Genomic DNA, 23,248 nt, shown 5'->3' on the forward strand with positions numbered 1-23,248 from the left:
GTAAGTAAGTGTGGTGTCTTTTTGCCTGTATTTTGGTATCCTATACATATGAGAGTACAACACACCTTTCCTGGAGATGAACTGGATTTCTTTAAAACAAAGAGATGAGTAAGAATACAGAATAGATTTTGATACTACTGAACCTAACTATTCTTGCATATAGTTAAGCATAAATTCTTTATCAAGTAAAGTAAACAAATTCTGAAATTGAGGTTTTGGAACACAGTGCTCCCGGCCTCCTCCCAACTGCAAGCCAACATTCCCATTCCTGCAAGTACCACCGCATCCACTCCTGTGGGGGAGAGCAGGGAGATCTGGACCTAATTCTCTTGCATGTTACACTCTGAAAGCAACACACTGCTGCAAAGTGAAGTGCAGCCAGGTCAGGAGCTTTTTGAGACAGTACTTACCTCATTCAGCCTTAGTAAATACAATGGGCATAAAGTGCTTTTTGGGTACAAAACAGTTGCAGCCTAGCCTGTCTTCAAATTTTAGTACGAAAAGATAAACTAAGTAAAGTAGCTAGGTTTTATTTAATAATGGTGTTGAAAGCAGAAAAAAAAGCATCCTTCCCAGTTTATCATGACAGAATGTGACAGCAGCCTAAGCTTATGATATACTGCTGTCTGAAACCTTACTTTCTATGATTAAATACAAAACACTTTTCCAGAAGTATTTTGTAGCTTGACACATGAATGAATGAATGTGCACACACTTAGCTCTAGTGCCTAGGGGAGGGGGGAAGAAAAATCTTTAATAGTGCAAATGAAATTTACAGTAAAACATTAATGGCATTGGTAATATTGAATGTATATTTTTAGCATGCATTTATTCTGATCTATGTACTGTGAGGCTCAGTCCCACCTTATTCCAGTGACAAAAAGGCTCCACCTAAGGACAAACACCACTGCGCATGAGTGGTGGGAAGCGAGATCCCACCATTTCCTTGCTGCGGGTGCGAAGCAACCAGGTGGAAGGGGACAGCGCAGCCCTTTGGAGTCCTCGCTAGGGTGTGCGACAAGACGGGGGAGCTCAGGAACATGGCTGACAGCCTCCAAGCTTAGGCGTCCCCCTCCAATGACGTGCTCCTGAAGCTACCCAAACATGACCTAGAAGGACGCTCACCTTGAGGGATCACTTCATGAGAAGGGATGTAAAGGTAAGGCTGCGGCGCCGTGCTTCATGCTGCAGGTGGTGAGATGAGGCTTTCAGGGACACAGTACTCAAGTATGAGAGGAGCCAAAGAAGAAAAAGCCTGCCCTGTCAGCTGCTAGTGGCACACAAGAACCCCCTAAGAGAAGAAGGGGGTGGCAGGAGGAGTAACTGTGAAACATCTAATGGCAGGAATAAAAGCCACTCAAGACAAAAACTGGGAGTGGGAGAATGCCCAGCTACTTGTACTTAAAACCAAACCATTCGAGCTGAAGCTCTTCTTCCATAACCCCCCACCCCCAATCTTTATTTCTTAATCCCACAATTTTATGCAGCAGCTACTTAATATTACAGCTGTGAGCAGTCCTTTGAGCAAGGACCGCATCAGTCTGCAGCTGAGTGCCCAAACTCTTGCCCTACAGTACAGAGGCCACCGCTGGAGGCATCGCTCTTTCTCCAACTGTCTGGGCAGCTCTGCCCCTGCCTCTGGACTGTGCCAGAAAGTGCCCAGCATTGGACCCAGACTTACCCAGGCTCCCACTTCACTCAAGCCCCTGGCTGTTGCCGGAGGGGTGACCCAGTCCCGCAGAGCCCTGTGCCGCAGGGGCCCAGCCTGGGTGTTTCACTACCCACCACAGAAAGCGACTGCCCCTTTTTAGGTCTCCTAAGGCCTGCGCTGCTCACCTTCACCTCCCAGGAACAAGTGGGGCTCTTTCCCTGAGGAAGGAGACTACAGTTAGCAGGAGAGAAGCCAGACAAACTTTGTACCCCAACCATCCAGTTTTCACATTTACTTGTAGGAACAGCAGCTGGGGGAGATCAATGCCACTTTTTATCTGCCTAGTCTGACAAACTCATGTCCTTCACACAGCAGCAGGGAGAAGGCAACAGCTGTGAGGCAGCGAGGAGGGAGGGTGCTGGCCCAGAGGAGCTGGGTTGAGGCCAGCATGCTCCATGTGCTCTGAGCTGGACACAGCTCATTCTTCTGGCCAGCCCCCCACCAGCCCCGTTTCTGGTTGCAGGCATGCCTGGCTGCTCCCCAGAGTTGTGTAGGTGCTTCTGTCCCCACTGTGGCAAACTGCTTAGGGCAGCAGTGCCCATCAGACTGGAAAGACCAGGTCTGAGGTGGGTCTATTTTAATTCATTAATGCCCTTGTGTCTGAGGCACAGATGTGTCTGTTTGCTTTGCCTTCTTCCTATAAATGAGTTTCCAGGGACTTGAAGTCAGCCCTGTCATCCTCTGCTGGCTCCCCTGGGAAGCCTGACAGGCAAGTCCAGCCTCTGCCAATTAGTTCAGCCCCATACAAACTGCAAAGAAGTCATCACATATTTTCACTGGGAGCACACCCTTACCACCGCCAGCACTAGCTCTGCTTTGCAACAGCTTTGCACACAGACAGAGGTGGATCCTCAGCAAAGCAGGGCATCTATATAAAACCTTAGCTGCTTAATTAGGTTTGCACTAAAATGTGACTCTCCAATTGGAGCAGTTCTTCAGTCTGAGTAGCAATGCAGTACCAAGTTGCAGCTCTGCCCGGCCTGGAGGTAACACAAGTTTCCCTTCCATTGCCCTTGTGTTTCAGAATCCCACCCCTCACCACCAGCTACCTCAACTCTTCAAACTGCCATGTAAGTACTTTCCCAGTGCCTGCACTCCATGCGATAACTGATCATGATGATCATAAATATACCAAAACCTAGGTCATACTATGAATTTAAAATTAAAGATACCAATGATACTCCCGTTACAAAAAAAAAAGTGTCAAGGGGTGTCCAGGTATGTTTGGCCATAGGCTCGATCGTTTTAGACTTCAATGCAGCTGTATGTAAAACCAACCACACCACCCTTCTTGTTTCTGAAAACAAGATTGCACTGTAGGTAAAAAAAATAAATAAAGAGCCTGAGGGAAAATCATCTTGCATCTCTCACAACCCAGGATTCAACAAGAAAAGCAAAGATAACTGCTATTACTGACTTCATATGATACTGGATAGAACAAGAAACCATGGCACAGGCTCTCGTGTGCTCACACTCTGCACTGTCACATCTGTCTGCTTAAACTAAGCAAAGAATTTTGCTTTCATTTACTGGGTAACAAGCTAAATGATCTCTCACAATACATACGAAAAGGAAAAAACCAAACCCCTATAATGAAGGCAAACCCCTACAAAACAGGCACCATGCCAATAAATAACTTCCACATCCAAGTGCTAATTGTACCCGAAACGTACCTTTTTACTAGCCCCTCAACAGGCCCACAGTTTTCATGGTGGTTAATACAGTACATGCCTCTCGCAGAGCATCCAGTCCAAGGGCCCCCAGACTCTCCTGGTCTCTACAAAAACATGAAATGACCTCCTACAGCCTCCCACACCTTTGCTCTCTTGAGCCAGTGTCCAGATGTTGTTACGGCAGCAGCGACTCTGTGGAGGGAGAGCAGGAGGGGTGGCACGGCCCTCAGGAGCTTAGCCTCCCCAGAATCATGGGTGTTGGCAACTGGCAAGCAAGACAGGGGTTTACCTCCCTCCTTTCATCAAGGTATTTCAGGTATCTGTATAAAACTGGAACCAAAAACCTCGTTCTCAAAAGCACCACATACTATTACTACAAAAAAAACCAAAACAAGTTTTCAAATCCGGTAAAAACAGCATAGTTATGAAGAAGCGGAGGGGGGTCTCACAGAAATATACTTATCAATCAGGCTTATTTGCACAGAAAATACTTATTTCTTACAGGCCATGTGTGCTCTTTTCCCCTCTACCTGGCAAGACATAATTGCTCTGATCCCCTCTGCTCGCAGGGCAGCAGTGCCAGCACACCCCCATGCTGCTGAGGGACCCCGTGGCCGCGGAGAGGGTAAAGCTACAGCCACTTTCATAAGCTGCCAGCCAGATGCATGCTGGCTGTTGGCAAAACCAGCAGCACCAGTGCAAAGAAAACCACAGCTGACACCTGGGGTAAAGCAGGGTTTTCCCTTCCAGAGGTAGCCTGCCTCTATTTTTAGTTTAAATGGCTACCCAGCCATTTCCCTGCAGGACACACCTATTCTCCTTGCAGCAGCTGGGAGCAGCTACAGAAACTGGTTTCCAGTGGAAAGATTCAAGGTGCAGGCACTAAGCTGGGAGCTGTCTGAAGGGAGACTTCCAGGCAGCCCATTCCTAACTACATGTGACAAATGTGACTTCAAATAAAAAAAAAAAAAAGAAAAAAGGAAAAGGAAAAAAAAAAAGAAAAACATCAAAGCCTTCCATAAACTCACACGGTGCTGGAAGGGTGACAATTACACAGTACTTAACTCAGGCTATTTGCAAGGGAAAGGATCGGAAGACTTGGAAAGGGTGCTCCGATGGAAGAGGTCGATCTTGCTCCATTCAGAGGAAAGGATTACAGGCATAAAACTGTCTATCACCCTCAGGAAGCTAGAGTCTTGAGATTTTGCCTCCAAAGCCCTGGGGAGGCAGGGAAGGAAGCTATTTTGTTCAGATTAAAGACAGATGCAGCTTCCTGACAGAGGCTATCCTCTCAAATTAGTGGATATTGTATGACATTTGTCTCTAGTGGCATTAGCCCTGCACTGACTAGGTGCGAATGAGATGAGAATCAGGATAAACATGTATGAGAAATATCACCCGGTTATTTCAAGGTATTCCTATTCCTCTAATTTACATTTCCCTGGATGTCTCACACTGTGCATTAGTGATTCACAATAATGTACATTCACACACAGCAGGAGAAAAATTAATGAATTCCATCACTTCCCTTATTTGGGAGACTTTATGTCTGAGATACAGCTCCCTTGTTTTATTATGCCTTTTGATCTCCATAGAGTAATCTGTTTTCCCCTTGGCAGAACTGTATAATTCTTGCTAATTTAATATGAATTACATTTACGCACTTTGGGCAGAATAAGCCTCATCATTTGTTATTGCTCACACAGTCTTAAAACCAAGCCAAATTCCACCTACCTGTGCCCCACATGCACGTCGCATGATGACTACTGTAAAATACTGAGGTAGTGCACGGCACACATACATGCAGCAACTAAACAAGAGGTTCATGACAGGGAAATCGGGAGAAAGAGCTTCTGAGACTTCCCTCCTGCATGAGGCATCGCTTATTGCATCGCACAGCCTGTGCTAGGCAGGAAATCATGTAAATAAATAATTATGGCTTTTGTTAGGTACGTCATGGTGCCATAGGCCCCACTTGGAGCACTGTCATAAAAAAAGTGGCAAATTCCTGTGGCTACGTCTTTCTCCAAGATACTACCAGTAGCTCCGAATGATTTCTGAAAAGACACAAAGAAAGAAACAGGGAAAGTTAGGTATGCATGCTTATTTATTGGAAAACCCCCGCCACATTATGCTTTTGCATTTGTGCTGAATACTGAAGCCAATTCTCCTTTCCCTCATGAAAACCTTAATCAGGATTATCATAGGACCCACATGACTTAGTTGGATCAGCACAAGTAAATGAGGAACATATGACTTCACAGATGTTTGTCCTTTGGGGCAGGCGGGTGGGATTACTCAAATATTGGCAATTCTAATGCCTTGGTAAAGCAAAACTTCACTTCAGCCTACCCGCTTACTTCAGAGCTTGTTAGCCACTACAATTTTATTCCCTTTACATCTCTCGCAATTCTTAAATTAGTTTTCCAAATATATTTCCAGAAGATACTTAAGTGATTTGGTCTGTCTTTGTAGGGGAAAGAATAAGGATAAGATCAAGATCATCACACATATTAAAAAAGGAGCAGGGCACAATTTTCAAATGTGGAAGCTTCCCACCACTGCCCTTTGAACTCACCAGCTCCTGCAGAAACAGGTCATTGGCCATGTGCACGATTCGATCCACGTGGATGATGCCCCCGATGCTGTTCACCTCGATGTCAGAGAGGAATGTGAGAACGAGAATAGCTTCCACCAAGAGCTGCCTGTACTCAGGCTGGGGTACATGGTTCAGCACCGACTCCACGTGCACGGCAAACTTGATTTCACACGGGGTCATCTGGCAAGTTTGAGTGGAAATGGAGACAAAAACTGACACATCCAAAAGACTAGTTCCCCACATCCTGCAAGCACTTAAACATATGCTCCTCTCTGCACGTGGGGGTAGACTGACTGAAGCAAACAAAATGCTTGTGCAGCTTTAGCACTTACAGAAACTTTCTGTGTCGCTAGGCCCTGATCCTGCAAACAGTTACACAACTTCCAGAAGACCGCTCCAGCCCTGCAACCCATCACACACACATTTTGGTTACATACAGGACTGCTGATGCTTAGCTGACAAATTAACTCTTTGCTTCTCATGCTGCAGTCTCACACACTCTGCCTTTTAAGTATCTTTCTGGCATCGCAGTTAGTTGCAAAGCCAAAATTACTGTCAAGTTTTAAAAATAACCACCTGCTTAGAGTGAATGCTTTTCCACACAGGAGATGTAGCTATTTTGTTTGTAGAGCAGCCTAATTTGCACTGGCATAGTTCTATGGATGTTATGCGAAAGGCTGCTTCCTTGGGAGGTTTGCACTTAACTTCATTTGAGTCCTTCTAACAGCAAAATTAGACACTGTCTAGGTCTGACAGGCTAAAAATATAGGCCTGTTTATCTACACAATAGGAATAAATAAAGCTTTCTATTCTGAAAACAAAAGGTTTAAATTTGGCAGAAGATTCCAGCTCCTCTCTTCAGCTGTTGCCACCATCCCTCAGGAGAGAAGGAAGCCAGAGACAAATCTGAGGGCACCAGACAGGAAAACAGTCTCAGGCACACAAGCAACTCTCTTGTGCTGATGGATTACTGTTCATGAGAGTTTGTTTTACAGACGTGAATTCAAAACTTGTCAGAGTGCCTAAAGACAGAGTGGCAACCCAGCTAAGGAAAAAAAATTAAGGAAAAGTTATGGATTTAAAGAGTCAAAGCTTTGGTTAGAAACAATCATCCTTAATTGGTACTTACTTTTGAGATTGTGACGCCAAAATACACTGGCTGCTGTTGCAGCATACTAAAAATATAAGTAGCAAGCAACACGTCTACTTTATTCCAACAAGGCCATACTTTCTTCTCACCCTGCCCAAAGGACTGCCATCAACCACCCTCTATCAAGCGCTGCTCTGTGGGCATGTGGGGTCAGTGAAGGCGTGCAGAGGGCAAGCTCGGCAAAGGGGAAAACCTGACACAAACCCGCGCCCAGGCCTGCCTGGCAGGAACTCATCCGCACAGCCCCAGGGAAGCTGGCGGAGGTGCTGGGGGAAGGTCCAGATCTTCTACCCTTCTTAAAACCAAGGATCTGCAACAGCAGCCCCGCTGCATCGTACACTGTCAAACCAAACATTCAGTCATGGGGCTAGAAAATTGTTGGCATTTTACTGTACCTCTCTGGTGGTTGAAGAAGGAAGGACATACCCATCAATGGACAGACCATGGCACTGAAACAACAACATTTTGACAATAAACAGAAATTACAATTCTTGCAAGTAAATCTGAGGGTTCGTTGTTCTAAGCCAATATGTAACAACTTTCAGTTAAAAAACCCCAAACAAACACAAAACACACACCCCCCAACAAAACCAACAAAACCTGTTGAAAATATTACTTCACCTTTGCTGAAGAAGTTATTATATAACCTGGCAAATGTTAGAAATAGCCTGACATGACATGTAGGGAGTGTGCTGTGTTTCAGTCCAGCTACGGAAGGTGAGGAAAGTACTTAGAGAGCCACTACAGCAAGAGGCACACAAAGGAGGAAAACAAATCAATGAGCACATTCTGTGGGAAAGGATGTAGAAATAACAAATAACGCAAAAGTACAACAGATCATAGAAGCGAGAACCTTTATATTTCATTTTTGCTAAAACAACATTTAGTTAAGTGTTTCAGATCCAGGGCACCACAACTGAAGTATGTCAACATGTTGCGGTGCTTGGACATGGGCCACCAGCAGTGGGGGAGAGGTAGTGTTACAAATACCAAATGGTATACAAGAAAAGAGTGACAAAACCTAAATGGTAAGAAGGCAGGCTAAGGAATGACACATCTAGGTACCTGAGGTACAAAAATGCACCAAGAAGAAGAGAGAGATTTTACAAGTAGTCCAAAGAGAGTTTAAGAATGAAACATTGAAGACAACTTAAATAAGCACAATTGATTTTAATTGCCAGAAAAACCCATTCAAATACTCTCAGCTATTACGTTAGGTCAGGACAGAAGTGACACTCACTCTACTGAAAGATCCCATTAGTAAATAGCCACAAGGTCACATATGACTCGTTTTGGCTGACATCAACACTAACAGCTTCAGTGTAAGTGATTTTAGAAGGACAACCAAAATCAACCTAAGCTGGTGATGCACATTTTTCCCAACTGTGTAGGCATGAACAGCTCAGTGCTGCAAGGTGCCGAATGCTGGCTTTCGTCCAGCAAAGCAGAAGAACAGGTGCATAATCACTTTGAAATGAGTAAAAATTCATAATTCCCCTCTCCTCCTTCCTGCAGAGCTGCTTCAAACACATTTCCATACCCCTGATCTCCAAGGTGCTGGCAAGTACTTACTTTTCACTTAAAAACAAACCAAAAAAATGTTAAGAATGCCATAAAGCTCAGAAGAGCCAGCATTTGAAGACATTTTGGAAGAGTCAGTGCAGTTTCCCACTTCATTCCTCACAGCCCTTCTGAACTGAAGTACATGAACTGCCCTGCCTCACAGTGCCCCGCAGCAGCACTGACCACAACCTGCATTAGGCCATGGGCGATGCAGAATGGACAGCGATGGAACAGAATTGTTCAGCCGAAATGAAGCGCTGATGGTTTCAGAGAAAAATACACTTTCAAACAAACACGTGAACTTGTATTAATGGAGTCCTTTTATGTTCACGAGACACACTCCTACTAATGACTCTAGTTTCCACCAGTGTTCCAGCTGAAGAGAATTTCAACTCCCAGTGACACACCACCACTGGACCACCACCTCCCCAAGTTACCGTACAGCTTTCTTGCCTCCTGCCCTCCACAGCTGTCAACTTACCTTCTGAAGGATTTTCCACACTTTCTCATAGAAGCCAACAGGAACTCTGTTAATAGCACCATCAAGCCTCCTTCTGCGCAGCCACTGTCCTTTTCGGTCACCCCAGCTGGTGTCTCCACTGGAGCCAGTTGGAGAAGTACTAGTGGGAGACGATGGAGTACTGCCCTTCTGTAAGAAACATTAAAGCCTTGGTTAGTTGCTTTCTACCACCCCAAGTGCTACTCCTGGTGAATACATCGTTCTGTTACAATGCTACCTCAGAACCAGTGGAAAAATACAGGCCATGATGTCATACAAGATGATGGAGCAGGACTGATCCCTTTCTCTCCACCTTCACTTCTCCAGTACAATCATTTCTCAACAAAACAGGCAAGCAGTTCAACAGGGCGTAACCAAGTAAACTTCACCACTCAGTTCAACACAAGGCTTGACTATTTTAACAAGCACGAGTTGGCTGCGAGGGCAGTGTCACTGGTGTGCAAGATGGTGGGATTTGCAGGTAGGTCTGGGCTCAGTGTCATAAGAGAGCCAAATGGCCCATGACTCCAGCAAGAGAGGTCCTCCATGCAAAAAGCTCCATTAAGTAAGTAGATTAAAAATTGACTTCACGTGGTCATGTAATCATCGTGCCTGCCTCTCTGTAAGTATCAGTCGTCTTTCCTTTATTGTCACTACTGCTCTATTATTTTATTCTACCAGACTTGGAGACTAAATTAGACAGCAACTCATCTTCAAAGTTGTGGCACTACCACCAAATTCTCATTTCCATTTCCATGCATGCAGCCTGCCTACTGTTTGCACTCCCAAAGATCATGTGCTCTTCTGTTTTCTTGTTCCTTTTTGCACACCTATTACTTTCAACCCAGAAAGGACTACACTGACAGCCCCATTTCAAATCCCATCATCTCTGAATAAGAAACCGCCTGAGCAAATACTGGGGAAGGAGGAAAATAAGACCAAAAACTGTACATTTGCAAAGGGTAGGCTCACTGATTCTACACAACCAAGCTCTGCAAAAAGACCAGCAAACGAAAACAGTCCATTTCCACTCCTACTGGTATCAGTGAGGCATAGGTGGTGTTCCCTTGATGTTTTGACACTTGCTATTCCTTTCCACTGCACGCTGACCAAGACAGACAGAACCTCCTCCATCCTGTTGAGCAGAGCTAGGGGATGCAGGAGGTCAGCAGGAAGGTCGGTGCCAAAGTAGAGAAATCCATCTGCATACGATAATTAATCTGGCTACTCAGGTGGTTCAGAGAAGCAAAGATCTCACTGAACAATTCTGTGCACTTGACTCAAACCCACAATTGAGGCCTGCCTTTCTGCGCTGGTATGTGGGAGGAGAGAGGCAACAGCAAACTGGCAGTTGTCAGGCCAGGCCACGGGGCTCATGGTGCTCTGCAGTTGTGTATTTAGGACACCTGGGAGGTGTGCCATGCCAGCAAGCCTGCAGATGCGGAGAACCATGAATCACAACTGCCAGTTCAAAGTGCACGTGTAGCTGCAAACTTTCCATGTCTTCATGACAGATTTGGAGCCTCAGACTTACTTTAAATTGTTGAGGTTTCTGTTGGTAAAATATTTAAACGATTATCTTCCTACTTAACAGCAAGAGCTTAAGAAGAGCTACAGTTCTCTGCCTTCAAAGAAAGTGACTGCTTGAGGAGAGACCCATGACCATAAAGTCCCTGTCTCAGCAACCTGAAGCTATTCTGAGTTCATGACTATCCAGGGACTGCCAGTGTTTATCAATGCTACATTACTTTTAAATACTGATGACACCTGTAACATAATCCACCATCATGTAGCTAAATCTGCTATAGAGCTTTATCTACAACTACTTAAGCTTCAGAAGAACTAAGTGGATCTAAATGCGAGACTCAGCTTCTATTAAAAGATTACTAATCAGAATTGGTTGCCAATGAAGATGAGTAAGACAAAGAGGTAGGGTTTGAAACAAGTTTTTACACAGAAGTCACAGGAGGTGTCTAGAGCTAAGACACCCCCCCGCCCCCCCCCCAAACACACACAAGGTGAAGAGCAGGTACAGGGCTGCAGACGGTGTTTTACCATGGAAGCGAACATGCTGATGGACATGGAGTGGCTCTCATGAAAGAACTACAAAAGAAAAACAGACACCAACACGTCAGACAGACAGCCATGACAAAACAGGGCGCAAACACAGTTAAGTAACTTGTCCATGCAAAGGCAAGAAACATGGAATAAGCTCAGGTACTCAGGGGAAAACTGCAACAGCCCCTGGCCTCTTGCAGTGCTGCAGTTCAGCTAACCTGGAGGCAGCTGCTGCCGATTCCCAGGGTCAGCACGAGGCAGACGCTACCATGCCAGGAGCCTGTTTGGCAGCCACAAGCTGCTCGTGCCATCCACTAGCTCCAAGCATCACCAACACAAACTGCCACAGTTTAAAATGCATGCAAAAGCTTCCCTGTGACTCAGGGCTGCGAAAAACCCCAAGCTCCGCACTTCCATTCCCCATTTGTTGCAACATCAGCAGCTTCTCTTTGCACGAGAAGGTCATCTTGCTGCAGAAAGTCTGTGGGCTGCCAACTGGGTGGGCAGTGCTAAACAAATAGCTGCAAGGCAAAATTTTTGCTGAAATGTGGATGGAGCACCTCAGACTTACAGCACTTTTCTCTGTCCACCCCAAGCCACGCCTCCTAATTAAGCGTTCATGGTTCAGACCAGGCAAAGCCTTGATGTTCAGACTCAAGAAACGACATCAGCAAATGAGGAAGCTGCAGTTGCCTAACAGCTGAACACTGGTGCCAAGAGATGTTAGTACAAGTACTTGAAATGTTCCTTGTAACACAAAGTTGATCCCCCCCCCGCAAATGACATTGAATTAGTATCTAGTGAATTATTCAGAGAATGCAGTGAGATGCAGCAGGAAGCAGCACCAATGGCAAGGTGGAGGGAACAAAAATAAAACCAGCCAAGTCCTCCTCTGTGGAAAATACCAAGTTTCCACCTAATGCAAAAGCAGTGCAGGAAATACATTTCCAACCTCAACAAAGGTCCAAGTGTTTCAGGTCAGGCCCACCTCTGTACTTAAAATAACGCTGCCACCTAGTGCCTAGTCCCTCTCCTTTCCTGGAAGGGTCCTGAAGCCAGCCACCTGCCGCACCTCGGGCTGAACCCCAAAGTCGCATCAGGGCGGTGGAAAGCAGCTAGCAGCACCTTCAGAGCCACAGCCGCACCACAAGGCTCGGCCAGGATGATGCTTTGGCAGTGGCATGGCTCAAACACGGCAAGCAGGTCTCGTGAGACGGACACCACGCGTTTCACAGGTGCCTTTGCTTCCCCACCGGATCGCGTCCTATGAAGGATCATTAACCGATCCTTACTGTCGTCTTCAAATGCTCCACGTCAAGACCACACAGAAACGCCACTGCTTTCTGAAGGCTTACTGAGCAAATCTGTCTCACACAATCAAAGGAAAACATCAAATGCTTCCTTAGAAACTTACAGAAATGGCCTCAGATTAAATGAAACAGGTTTGCTTGTTAAGAAGGTCTTTAAAAAACAGGTTTCTAATATAGAATTATAACATGGTTTGCGTTGGAAGGGACCTTTAAAGATCATCTAGTCTGTGCCATGGGCAGGGACACCTTCCACTGGATCAGGCTGCTCAAAGCCCCATCCAACCTGGCCTTGAACACTGCCAGGGATGGGGCATCCACAACTTCTTTGGACAACTTGTTCCAGTGGCTCACCATCCACATCGTAAAAAATTTCTTCCTCATGTCTAACCTAAACCCACCCTCTTTCAGTTGAAAACCATTGCCCCTTGTCCTGTCACTACAGGCCTTGGTAAAAAGCACCTCTACATCTTTCTTATAAGAACCTTTATATATTGAAAGGCTCCAATAAGGTCTCCTTGGAGCCTTCTCTTCTCCAGGCTGAATAACCCAGCCTGAAAAATATAGAACCATTCTTATAAATGTATTTTATTTGACTACTACCTTCCTATTTATCTAGAGCAAAAGAAAATTACTAATAATGACACAAAATAGAGAAACAAAAACCATAACAAAACCATCAGTCACATTCATTCAGAATATATTGGTTGTTTTCTGTGATATCTCTCCACATACTCAGTTACTGTGTAATTTAAAGTACTTTGAACTTACATACGTACATACATATATATATATATTCTAGCAGCAATCATCCTCCATTCCTGAAGAAACAAAACAGGAAGAAAACAAACCAAGATTTCTTTTCCCAGTGTACCTTTTCCAAAAGGCATGTGGACCACTCCAGCAATTTGGGCAGAGTACAAGAATGAACAGTTTGCATGAATGCTTCACTTTGTACATCTGACTTCTCCTTAGCTAAAGATGATAAAAGAGCTGTTTTAAAGTTGCTGCCATGAATGCATTAGAGTTTGTTCCAAGTTCTTCTATATTCAGCACGTGAAACAAGAATAAAAAAGGAAACACATTTTTAGAGGAAACATCGCCTTGCTGCCTTCTATTTAGTGACCAGCTTTAAATCAAAGGATCTCTGGAAACTTCTGTCATTTACCAAGAATAAAACCTAACATAACACAGTTCCAGAACAGCTGGATTTTCTGATGAGCATTGACAGAAAACTCTCACCTGCTTCATCTCACTCTTCAATTTAGTAATACCACTTCTTTCTGTTTTTGTTGCTCCAGAATGCCCCATTTCATGAATAGAAATCGCAGGGCTAGATGAAGAGGAATCTACAGGTCGCACTAAAGGAAGCAAATGGACATTTTTTAAATTCTAGGGGTAGAAAAACAGGCAAAATTGTATCTAGAAGTTGAAGATAGACACATATCCTCTCAGAATTGAACAATGCTCTTGGTGACAGCATCCTTTCAAATCACGTCAATAGTTCAAGCCTGACTGCATCAAGTAAGGGGCCTAGATCTGTACTTGGATATCAGGGCCTGATTTTCCAACACACTGAGCAATCATAGCTTTAAAAAAGAGGTCAGAGGTGCCATGAGTCTGTGAGGGCCTAAGAATAAACGCAGGAGACAGTTGACGTGCCAGTTGGGAATATCTGGGCATCACAGACATGCTCCTTGAAGGCAGGTTAGGTAGGACCTTTTTATGATTTTCATTCTGGTCACATGAAATTTCTTCATTTTAAAGTTTGCCTTCATATCACTGAAAAGTTCATACAATCTTATTTCAATGCAGGACAGCTTCCATTATATTTGTTTTGTTTATTCCACAGCAGACATACACATGTACTGGCCACCCATGATTCATACATCACCTGTAACTCTATTTTACATGCTGAGAGAGTAGATTCCTACTTACAAGACAATCTAACTTTGTATTTGTAGTTCTCACTTAACATATAGAAGTACCCAAGTGGACAACTTACAGCTTCTTTCCACTCCAAACTCTTTTCCACTGAGAATATGGTGTAGGAGATTTTTCATATCAAAGGGGCTAAGATTCATCAAACTCTCTGAAGCTTCTTCACCTAGTTAAAAAAAAAAAAAAAAGAAAAAGACAAACATCACTATAGGTGGCTTTATAGCTTTATTCCTAAGTAAGCTGCTGCTGAATGAAGTTCAGTCACATTTACCTTTGTGGCTAATGCTTCCTTAAAAAAAAATACGTAGAGTCACATTTCAAAGAAAATACGTTTCAGGACTAAACAACAAACACTGCATGGAAATAACACTATTTGCATTAGTCAATATTATGCTGCAGCTTGTGCAAAATCTCACTGAAGCTGATGATGAGAAAGCAGTTGCTCCTTTGTAGAGCAAGATCACTTGGAAAGGCATTACAGCCATCTCCCAACAGCATCTAGATCTAAATTACAGAGCCAGAGTTAATACATAAAGAAATGCATACATGTGGAAGGCTTGTGTTTTATTTGATTAAAGGGTAATGCTTGTGAGAGGGAGAAAAAGCACATACGTACACAGGAGCACAGACACGTGTGCACAGACAAGTCTCCCATAGGAGAACATGGAAAAGGCAGCAGTGAAGCCAAGGGCAGTGTACAAAGCAGCTGTCGTTTAAGGGTAAGGAATAACAAAAGGGACGCCAGGAAAGACAGGCTTTGCACTGTGAACAAAGCAGCTTCTGCTATTCAGCTACAGGTTTGGGGGAAACAGGGCGTTTTGTACACTCTTCACAGAGAAAGAGAATTATCCCATAAAATTACTTCATTCCTTTTGTCAACTTCTCCTAAGGAAGAAACTTGCTACCCTCCACTGACAGCTAACCACTGAAGTTAGAAAGCAGCAGTGTCTGAAGTGGGCTCCATCTAACCAACTACCAGGGACCCCCGTCTGCACTCCACGAGGGAGAAAACTGGGGAGACCAGAAAATATGCTTCCACAAAGTCATCCCCCTTTAGGATGTGCTAGGCCATTAGAAATGGTAACAAGAGCTGAGTTCCACATAAAATGGAACAAAAATATGGCCCAGATCATGCTCCTAAGTATCAGCATTTGACTATATGGTTGTCACATTAACTTGTATACTTTTCATAACTGCTCCTTCTTAGACTTCTAACCCCTTTCAATAGGGAAAATTCTTCAGATCTCTCTTCAGTCATGATTTCCCTTTAGTTTCACTTTTCTCTTCCAAAATGAGTTTAAAAGTATTTTTGCCTTGCACCACTTGTTACTTACTTCTTGGGTTTTTGTAGGACATATGCAACATCTTGGGGGCCTGTAAGAATTTTTACTGGCCTCCTGGCAAAACAACATATCACTAGCTGAAATCTAAACAGCAAATACTTTTCAACTAAGCACATTCAAGGGGAGAAGGCTTACACATCAGAAGTTACTTTGAATAAAAACTACAGACCTATGAATTAAGGCTCAAATATTCAGAAGCTACCTAGAGTCCTAATTCTCATTGACGTTAGTGGCATTGGGTCCCTAAATACACACACGTGCAATTTGATGACCTGGACCTCAAACACTTACTGAAAGTCAGGGGACGGACTTATTTAATATCCACTCCAGTTTGAATAACTGGGAGATGGGGGGACAGGAATCTTTTGTTAAATCAAAAAGAGAAGTTATTTCCAAAGTTTGTAACTGTGTATGCTGAATGAAGAAGTTAATAAAAATGATTTAACACATATAAATGAAAAATCAACCACTGAGGTGAAGCAGAAATAACGTCGTAAGTACCCTTATGATAAAATTGCTCTTACCTGAGCACTTCAGACTTCGAGCCAGCTCAGTGGCCATCACCTGAATTATCAGACCAATGCGGAGCCTGAGCATCTCCACAAAAAGACTAGGCTGTGACCGGACGTACATCGCCAAGTACATAATTATTTCCTGTAAGGACAAATCCGTAAGGGCACCCATTCAGAGTGGGTCCTCTTGGCTTTCCCAGTCACAGAGCAAACACTGGTGCCACACTGGGCACCGCTGAAAGAACCCGTTTTACGCATGCTGTATACCTGTGTCAGGACTGCAATACTGATGTCTTGGCCGCTGGCTTCATAAATAAGATCTGTGAGCTCCTCAGGCGGTAGTGGGCTGCAAGAAGGCACACCACAGTTAGCAGTGACTCAGGCACCTGCTATTAACCTCTTGAACAAGCACTGGAACCAAGCCACCCAGAAATATCTTTGTACCACAAAGGCACCTACAATTCTGCCTGCGTGGCTGCAATTCCTTCTGAAGGTGAGGAATAAATTTTAAAACCAGATAATAGCAGCAGAACAGTACTGGCAAGAACATGAAGGGCAGGCTGCTTCTGTAACTGAGGCAGAGCTCCAACTTACGTGGTAATGATTTTCTCACGGGGTTCTGGTGGCAGGCCCACTGTAAGTTGCTTGTGGTGTGACAGAAGGTCTGTGCATGCCTATCACAATGGGACAGAAAGCAAGAGACCTTTCTCTGAGTCATGTTGAAGTGATACAGCTTTTAATTCCTGAAAATGAAGCATTTCTTTAGCAATATTTAAGTGCATTTCTATTAACTATGAGACATGCAGAGCCAGCAGAATGCTGTTAACTAGTTGCCAGTTGTTAATTGAGGTCAACAGGGCTATGAGAGTCTGTCCAGGCTGAAAGCCTGCTTTTCCCCACTCAGTGAAATCAGCAGCATAATGATTAGGGACTCCAGTGGGGCTGGCAGATCAATAAAGGACTTTATCCTTCATCATAAGATAAAAGTTTGTTCTTTATGCAAGACAACAAACATTTTTAATCATTGAAAAACTTGGCAGTATTAGCTTAAAAAAGTCCTGCATACTAATATGTCTGTTAAAAGAAACAAACACCAAACATACTGCTTCACATTCCTGAATTAGGCACCTTGATACATTCTGAAATAGGTGCTTCCCCCGGTACCACAGCGTTTACTCTTTTATATCAACCTTTAAAAGTGGGTGTTCAATTGACCTGTTTTAGCATCCTGAATCAAAGACCTCACAGAGCAATGTTCCTCTGATTTTGAAGAGTCTATCTTCCCTCCCTTAACGTGGAACAAACCAGATCATCTCTACTCTCTTCCTCCCCAATTCTTTGTCAGTACCTTCTCAATTTAATACACAGGGCTTTCTGTGAGCATGTCTGTACTGCTCATCCATCATATCTTGAGGATGGAAAAGGTTATGTGCTTAATGTAGTACCATGGAGGGCGATTATCACAAATTGCTCCCTGCAGATATGACTGTCACTAAAATAGGGCATCCTAGGTGTGACAGTCAAAGCTTTGAAAATGGCCACGAATTAGAGAAAGAGGTCTTCAGAAATATGCAGGGATAAGTAGGAAATTAAACAAATACTTTAGAGTACTTGAGAGGAAACATTTTCGTAATGTTCAAAAATCAAATCTGTACCCTTACAGGGGATCTTTCTTGTTACCAATGGGATGGAAGTCAGCAGAACATGTTTTTGCATCATTGCTAGCACCTTGACGTACTGGTGCTCCAAAAGTGTTCATGCTATCACAATAGCAATAGACCATTACCAATGACAACTACAGCTTTCAAAGCACATAATTAAGCTTCTCTGATTAACAGAGATGAAATGAAGCCTTCACATTTATAGTGTGACATTCTCAGTCCATGCCAATATTAGCACAGTTCGCAGTACAGATGAAAGGTAAAGATGTCATAATAAGATTTTAGATCAGAAAAGCAACCAATGTTTACTGAAAAATGCTCCACTATGTATGTTGTGAAGTAAGACCAGAAGAAGGGCAAGCACAAGCCTCAGCAGCAAACTGGTAGTTTTATCTCTGTTTCCAGACAGGAAACTGAACCAACACTATTTGTATTTCATACCTCAGCCAGGACTTCCACCCTCTTTTTGAGCATGCCGGAAATATAACGGATTAAACCCCATTCTTGATTGAGGCCTGCCTTTCTGTAGAGCTCATTGAGTAGGCAATGAACAGTGACGCCGTACTGTCCATCCAGCTCTGTGTCCCAGTCAGCACCTCTGCCAGAAAAGTCACATAAGGTAACTGTCATCAGGCAAAATGCCACACTGCTTAACCTTACCACACAACAAGCAGCCTGATTTTGATCGCATTGCTCATTTCGGTGACAGAATTAAGTAGTACATGGGACATGCGGGCCTTCACCAGGCATTGGTTATACATGGACGAAACCCTCTTGATACCAGGAACTTTCATATCAATTTAAGCACTCACTTAGCCACGAGCCTGTGACTTCAAAGCAACCACCCAAAGGGTTTCCCACCAGACTTTAAATTGAGCGTGCACGCAGAGAGCCTGCTGGAGGAACGCTCCATGCGGTGCTTTCTCAGAGCAGAATTCAGCAACATCTTCAGTACTGCTGAAGACTGCACCTGTTTTTCAAATGCCTCAGAGAACCCTTAAGTTTTTTTGCCCTGCCTCTTTCTTAGCTATTAACTAAGCTTCCACGCTGCTTATGCCATTACTGAAAAATCAAAGGAGATTTCTGCTCCTCTCCTGGTTTTGAAATTCACTGCATTATGGCTTCTCTTTGACAATGTTTTAAAGCATCACAGAATGACCTTTCAACTCCTGCTGGAGGGGCAGAGTCCACCACAAGTCCACCTGCCTGCCCAACAGAGACTCCCATGGTGAAACAAGTGCAGAACAGGAAATTAAGGGGGTTATGTGTAGTTAAACAACAAAATGGTATTTTTTCAGGATTTCCTTTGCTCTTTAAGAGAGGCTGCTAAACATTTTGCTTGGGGAATCAAGAAGATCAAAGAAGAGGTCTTCACAAGAGAAAGACTAAAATAAACAAAAATACAATCTTTGTAGCAGTAAAAGTCCATCTTTGATTAACACATGCTTGCACCCAAAGCCAACTTCCTGACAGGTTCCAGCAGTATTCTCCTGCACAGGAAAAAAAGCCCAGTAAATGCACTCCAGAAGGTGATTCCTTTGGTTTGTATTTGCATTTGTTCCCATGAAACCTATTTAAATAGCAGCTGTTTACTGGGGTTAGATTGTTTTGAAAAACATTTTGAAGAGCACTGAGTTTTAGCCAGTGGTGCACTTGAACATGCACAGGGATTAGAGGAAAAATAGTGACTACTCATTAAAATTGCATTTTGCTTTTAGTTAGAAAACGAGAAGATGAAGTTTCCCTCCGTTTCCCTACTTGTGTATAAAAATCACACCAAATCTTTGTCAACTATTAAGTGCCACAAATATAGCAAGGTGTGGTCTCATTCATGGAAAGGATTTGTGTGTTTCACTTGTGAGCCTTGGAGCCTGTATGTATTCGTAACTGTGTGCCAATCAACCCTGAAATTTGCACAAGAATTTTTTTGTATCCAAATTATTTATGTAATCAAGCTAACTGAAAAAAAGCTTGTTAAAGCACAAAATATTTTAACCTCTCCCCTCAAAACACAACCCTGCACAGCGAAAAGCTTTTGCACAAGAATAATCAGATAGTTGTGACCAAACTTAAAGATGCTGAAGTTTACACTCAGACAACTCACTTTAGTATATGCAAGATATATAAGATATCTGCTTGATCATGGAGCGTTGGACATTCCTTCAGCTGCTCAACAAGCTTCCTGCAATCCAAATCACCGTGAGCATCTTTAGGTAAGTGCAAAACATTTTCACGGTCCTGATAACAAAGATGGATGAAAAAAAAAAAAATCAACAAAATGGTCTTGAAAAAAGTAGCAGATCAAATTCAAACTGTAACTTCCCACTAAACAATACAACAAACTTGCAACATAACTCTGCACTTGAAATACAGACACATCACATAGTTCTTGCCAGACTACTGCAAACATGAAAAGAAGACTAATCCCAGGAAACACAACACCCAGAATGGAACTTTGTCTCTAATTTTGGTTCAATCAACAAGGAAAGCCGTTTTTTGGACAAAACAAATATTTTGTCAAAGAAGGAAACCAAATTATTTGCATGCTTTTCTCATCATTTGCTGTCACTTGTAAAGAGAAAAGCAGAAGGGTACTACTTTTTTTTAGTTGAAATAATTCAGAGCTTTCTGAGTTCCACCTCTAACCTGTATATATGTGGTGCTTTATGAATGTAGATGTTGCCATGATAAATTTTCCAAGCTTATGAAACTAACATATTAACTAATCAGATGATGCAATCCTGTGGCGAGTTCTTGGATGAAGAGTACTTTTGCTTAATAAGCTATTCAGCAATTTATATGGTCCTAAAATACCATTTCCACAAACAGAGCCTGTAGAGCAGAATCCTTCAGGAGGCTGGATACAACCTCCTGCAACCATTCTCAGCTGCTGGTCTCATATACTAAGATAAAACAAGTACGCAGCACAACCCCATCTTCATGCCTTGCAGTGGGATTTGGCTGGCGCCTTAAGGACATTGGTCCTTTCACACACTCCCCTCCTGCCCAGACATTACTGTAAGTAGCATTTCTTGGAGACCATCTCTAAAGGCTGTGAACATCCTGTCCTTCCCTTTGTGTGTTCACTTAGAACTAAAGACAATGACTTAACTTTTGGCCTTTAAAAATAAGCACCTATTACCTTATTTTGTTTGCACATACAATTAAATACTTTCCACTTGATAATGTTTATTAATTATAATATTTAACCAAAAAACCTTCACCCAGACAAAAAATAAATTTGAAACCAAGGGAGTAGACAATGGTTGTCTGTGAAGGAAAATGAGAATTAGCATAGGGTTTGGCTGGGAAACACAGGAAAGGCCACAGTATTGCATCCTAAAAACACGAACAGCATAAAAATTCCCACAGATTACCTTTGTCTCAAAGAAATGGGGATTATCAACAAGATTCAAAGACTTCCGGTGTGTGTTCAGAACTTTAGTGGGAAGAGACATAGACACAGCTGGAAAACAAAGCCACCAGAAAAAAGAAAAAAGAAAAAAAAAAGAAATGAAAATTGAAAATATCTACATAGAGCAACTGTACTAGGCAAAACCCACAGAAATACCTCCAAGAGCCAAAATACAGAGGCAACTCTTCTGAGATGCTGTGCACAGAACTCGGAGACAAGCTCACATTCTGAACCTTATCTCCTTGCAGGCTTGCTCCAAGAGCTTCTGAGATCAGCATGTCAAAGGCCCAGGTGCTACACACTCAGCTGATACCTCTTACGATGGCCCATGCCTCAGAAATCCTACAGCCCAATGACTTGACTCTGCTAAGCATTTTAAACATTTTAACAGGATGTATGTGAAGAAAATGGTCTAACTAATGGTAAGATATCATAATTAAAATGATAATAGTAAATACAGGCTAATGCTCTGTTAACTTCATATGTTGAATTCAATAGAGGATCAGATGATGTGGCATGTGAAATATGGGAGAAAAGACTAACAAAAAAGCTTAAGTTATTAATTTACACTGAAGATAAGGGAAGCCTTCCCTTAACCAGGGCATTGAATACTATACACCTACATATAAAACAATGCATACGTTGGAATCTATTTACAAATTCAGTCAAAGCATTATTTTGGTGTAAATCCTCCAGTCTATTAGAAACATAGCATAATTAGGAATACTGTCCTCCCTCTCTACTCTGTTTGTTCTTACAAATTTAGAAAGTACGTGTACATACTTATGTTCTTCTGGCATTGAAACATTTAATTCCACAACAACTTTATTAAAATAAGAAATATTCTGTATAAACAAAGACAAAAAAACTAATTCACTGCCTCAGGTTCTAAAATTCTACCCGACTGAGAAGCTGTAGCAGCTTCCATAACATTAACTTTGAATGTTAAGTTTCATAGCAGGTTATTTATGTATACACCAAGACATGGGATACTGTGGGAACACGAGAGTAACAGCTTCACAGTCATTCTTATTTCTTGATAACTACAACATACTCATGCCACTAGTTCTTTTTAAATGGCAAAATTTTGAAATACCTGAACTTATCCAAAAACAGGTTTTCTTTTATTATCACTAAATAAATAATAGGGAGAAATACCTGGAACCTCCAAGCCCTTTGTCTTCGCCATTATTGACAGTATCTCTTTCGTGGAATGGTTTGCACTGAACACAGGTGGTTGATTTGCAGTCTTTGAAGTTGGAGGCAGGTATGACTTCAGTGCTGTACTCTGCAGGACATCATTTATATACTGATCCAGCTCATCCTGGCTTTCTACTGTGACATACATAAAAGAAAAGGTTTATTAAAGGTAAAAATCATAATTTATCAGTGCTTTTTTTCAAACGTACCACTCTATTCTTGCTTATATAGAAGGACACACAAAAATAGAAGACTACCATAAGCAAGAGATTTTTAAGCTGAACAAATTGGAAAGGAAAAAAAAAAAATCTGTTTTTGACACTTTGAAAACAGTTACATTAAGAAGTTGTTCTTCCCTTTGAAAGGAAGCAAAAGGATTTTTAACTTACTGGTCCACAGATCATGGTTGGACTTGATGATCTTAAAGGTCTTTTCCAAACTAAATTATTCTATGATTCTATCAGGTCTTCCACACAAGCTCTTGTCTACGACTCGTCAGAGACTCTTCCTCTCTCCAGCCTCTTACACACACACACACTCATCTGCTGACTCTTCAGACTCAGCTTTACTGCAGCAGTTGCTAGTCAATGCCATACTATGAACATAGAAATAATAC

At 42.7% G+C, this 23,248-nt stretch overlaps 1 protein-coding gene across 2 annotated transcripts in view; it reads right to left on the reverse strand.

Moving 5' to 3' along the window:
• Positions 1-4,908: 4,908 nt before the first annotated feature.
• The window catches only part of PHKA2 (phosphorylase kinase regulatory subunit alpha 2), a 43,250-nt gene continuing 24,910 nt past the window's right edge, over positions 4,909-23,248 (reverse strand). The window contains exons 19-32 of one of the 2 annotated variants that reach the window (XM_069784772.1): positions 22,591-22,764; positions 21,395-21,483; positions 20,122-20,255; positions 18,459-18,615; positions 16,951-17,030; positions 16,624-16,702; positions 16,369-16,498; positions 14,566-14,667; positions 13,803-13,921; positions 11,251-11,298; positions 9,178-9,345; positions 7,529-7,582; positions 5,963-6,163; positions 4,909-5,441 (exon numbers count right to left, since the gene is read on the reverse strand). In XM_069784772.1, coding sequence (XP_069640873.1) covers positions 5,268-5,441; positions 5,963-6,163; positions 7,529-7,582; positions 9,178-9,345; positions 11,251-11,298; positions 13,803-13,921; positions 14,566-14,667; positions 16,369-16,498; positions 16,624-16,702; positions 16,951-17,030; positions 18,459-18,615; positions 20,122-20,255; positions 21,395-21,483; positions 22,591-22,764 — 1,709 coding nt within the window. In that variant the 3' untranslated portion in view covers positions 4,909-5,267. The remainder of the gene's footprint in view (positions 5,442-5,962; positions 6,164-7,528; positions 7,583-9,177; positions 9,346-11,250; positions 11,299-13,802; positions 13,922-14,565; positions 14,668-16,368; positions 16,499-16,623; positions 16,703-16,950; positions 17,031-18,458; positions 18,616-20,121; positions 20,256-21,394; positions 21,484-22,590; positions 22,765-23,248) is intronic. The other variant, XM_069784773.1, reaches the window with a different exon arrangement.

The sequence above is a fragment of the Haliaeetus albicilla genome, chromosome 6 (genome assembly GCF_947461875.1).
Source record: "Haliaeetus albicilla chromosome 6, bHalAlb1.1, whole genome shotgun sequence".
Classification (NCBI taxonomy): domain Eukaryota; kingdom Metazoa; phylum Chordata; class Aves; order Accipitriformes; family Accipitridae; genus Haliaeetus; species Haliaeetus albicilla.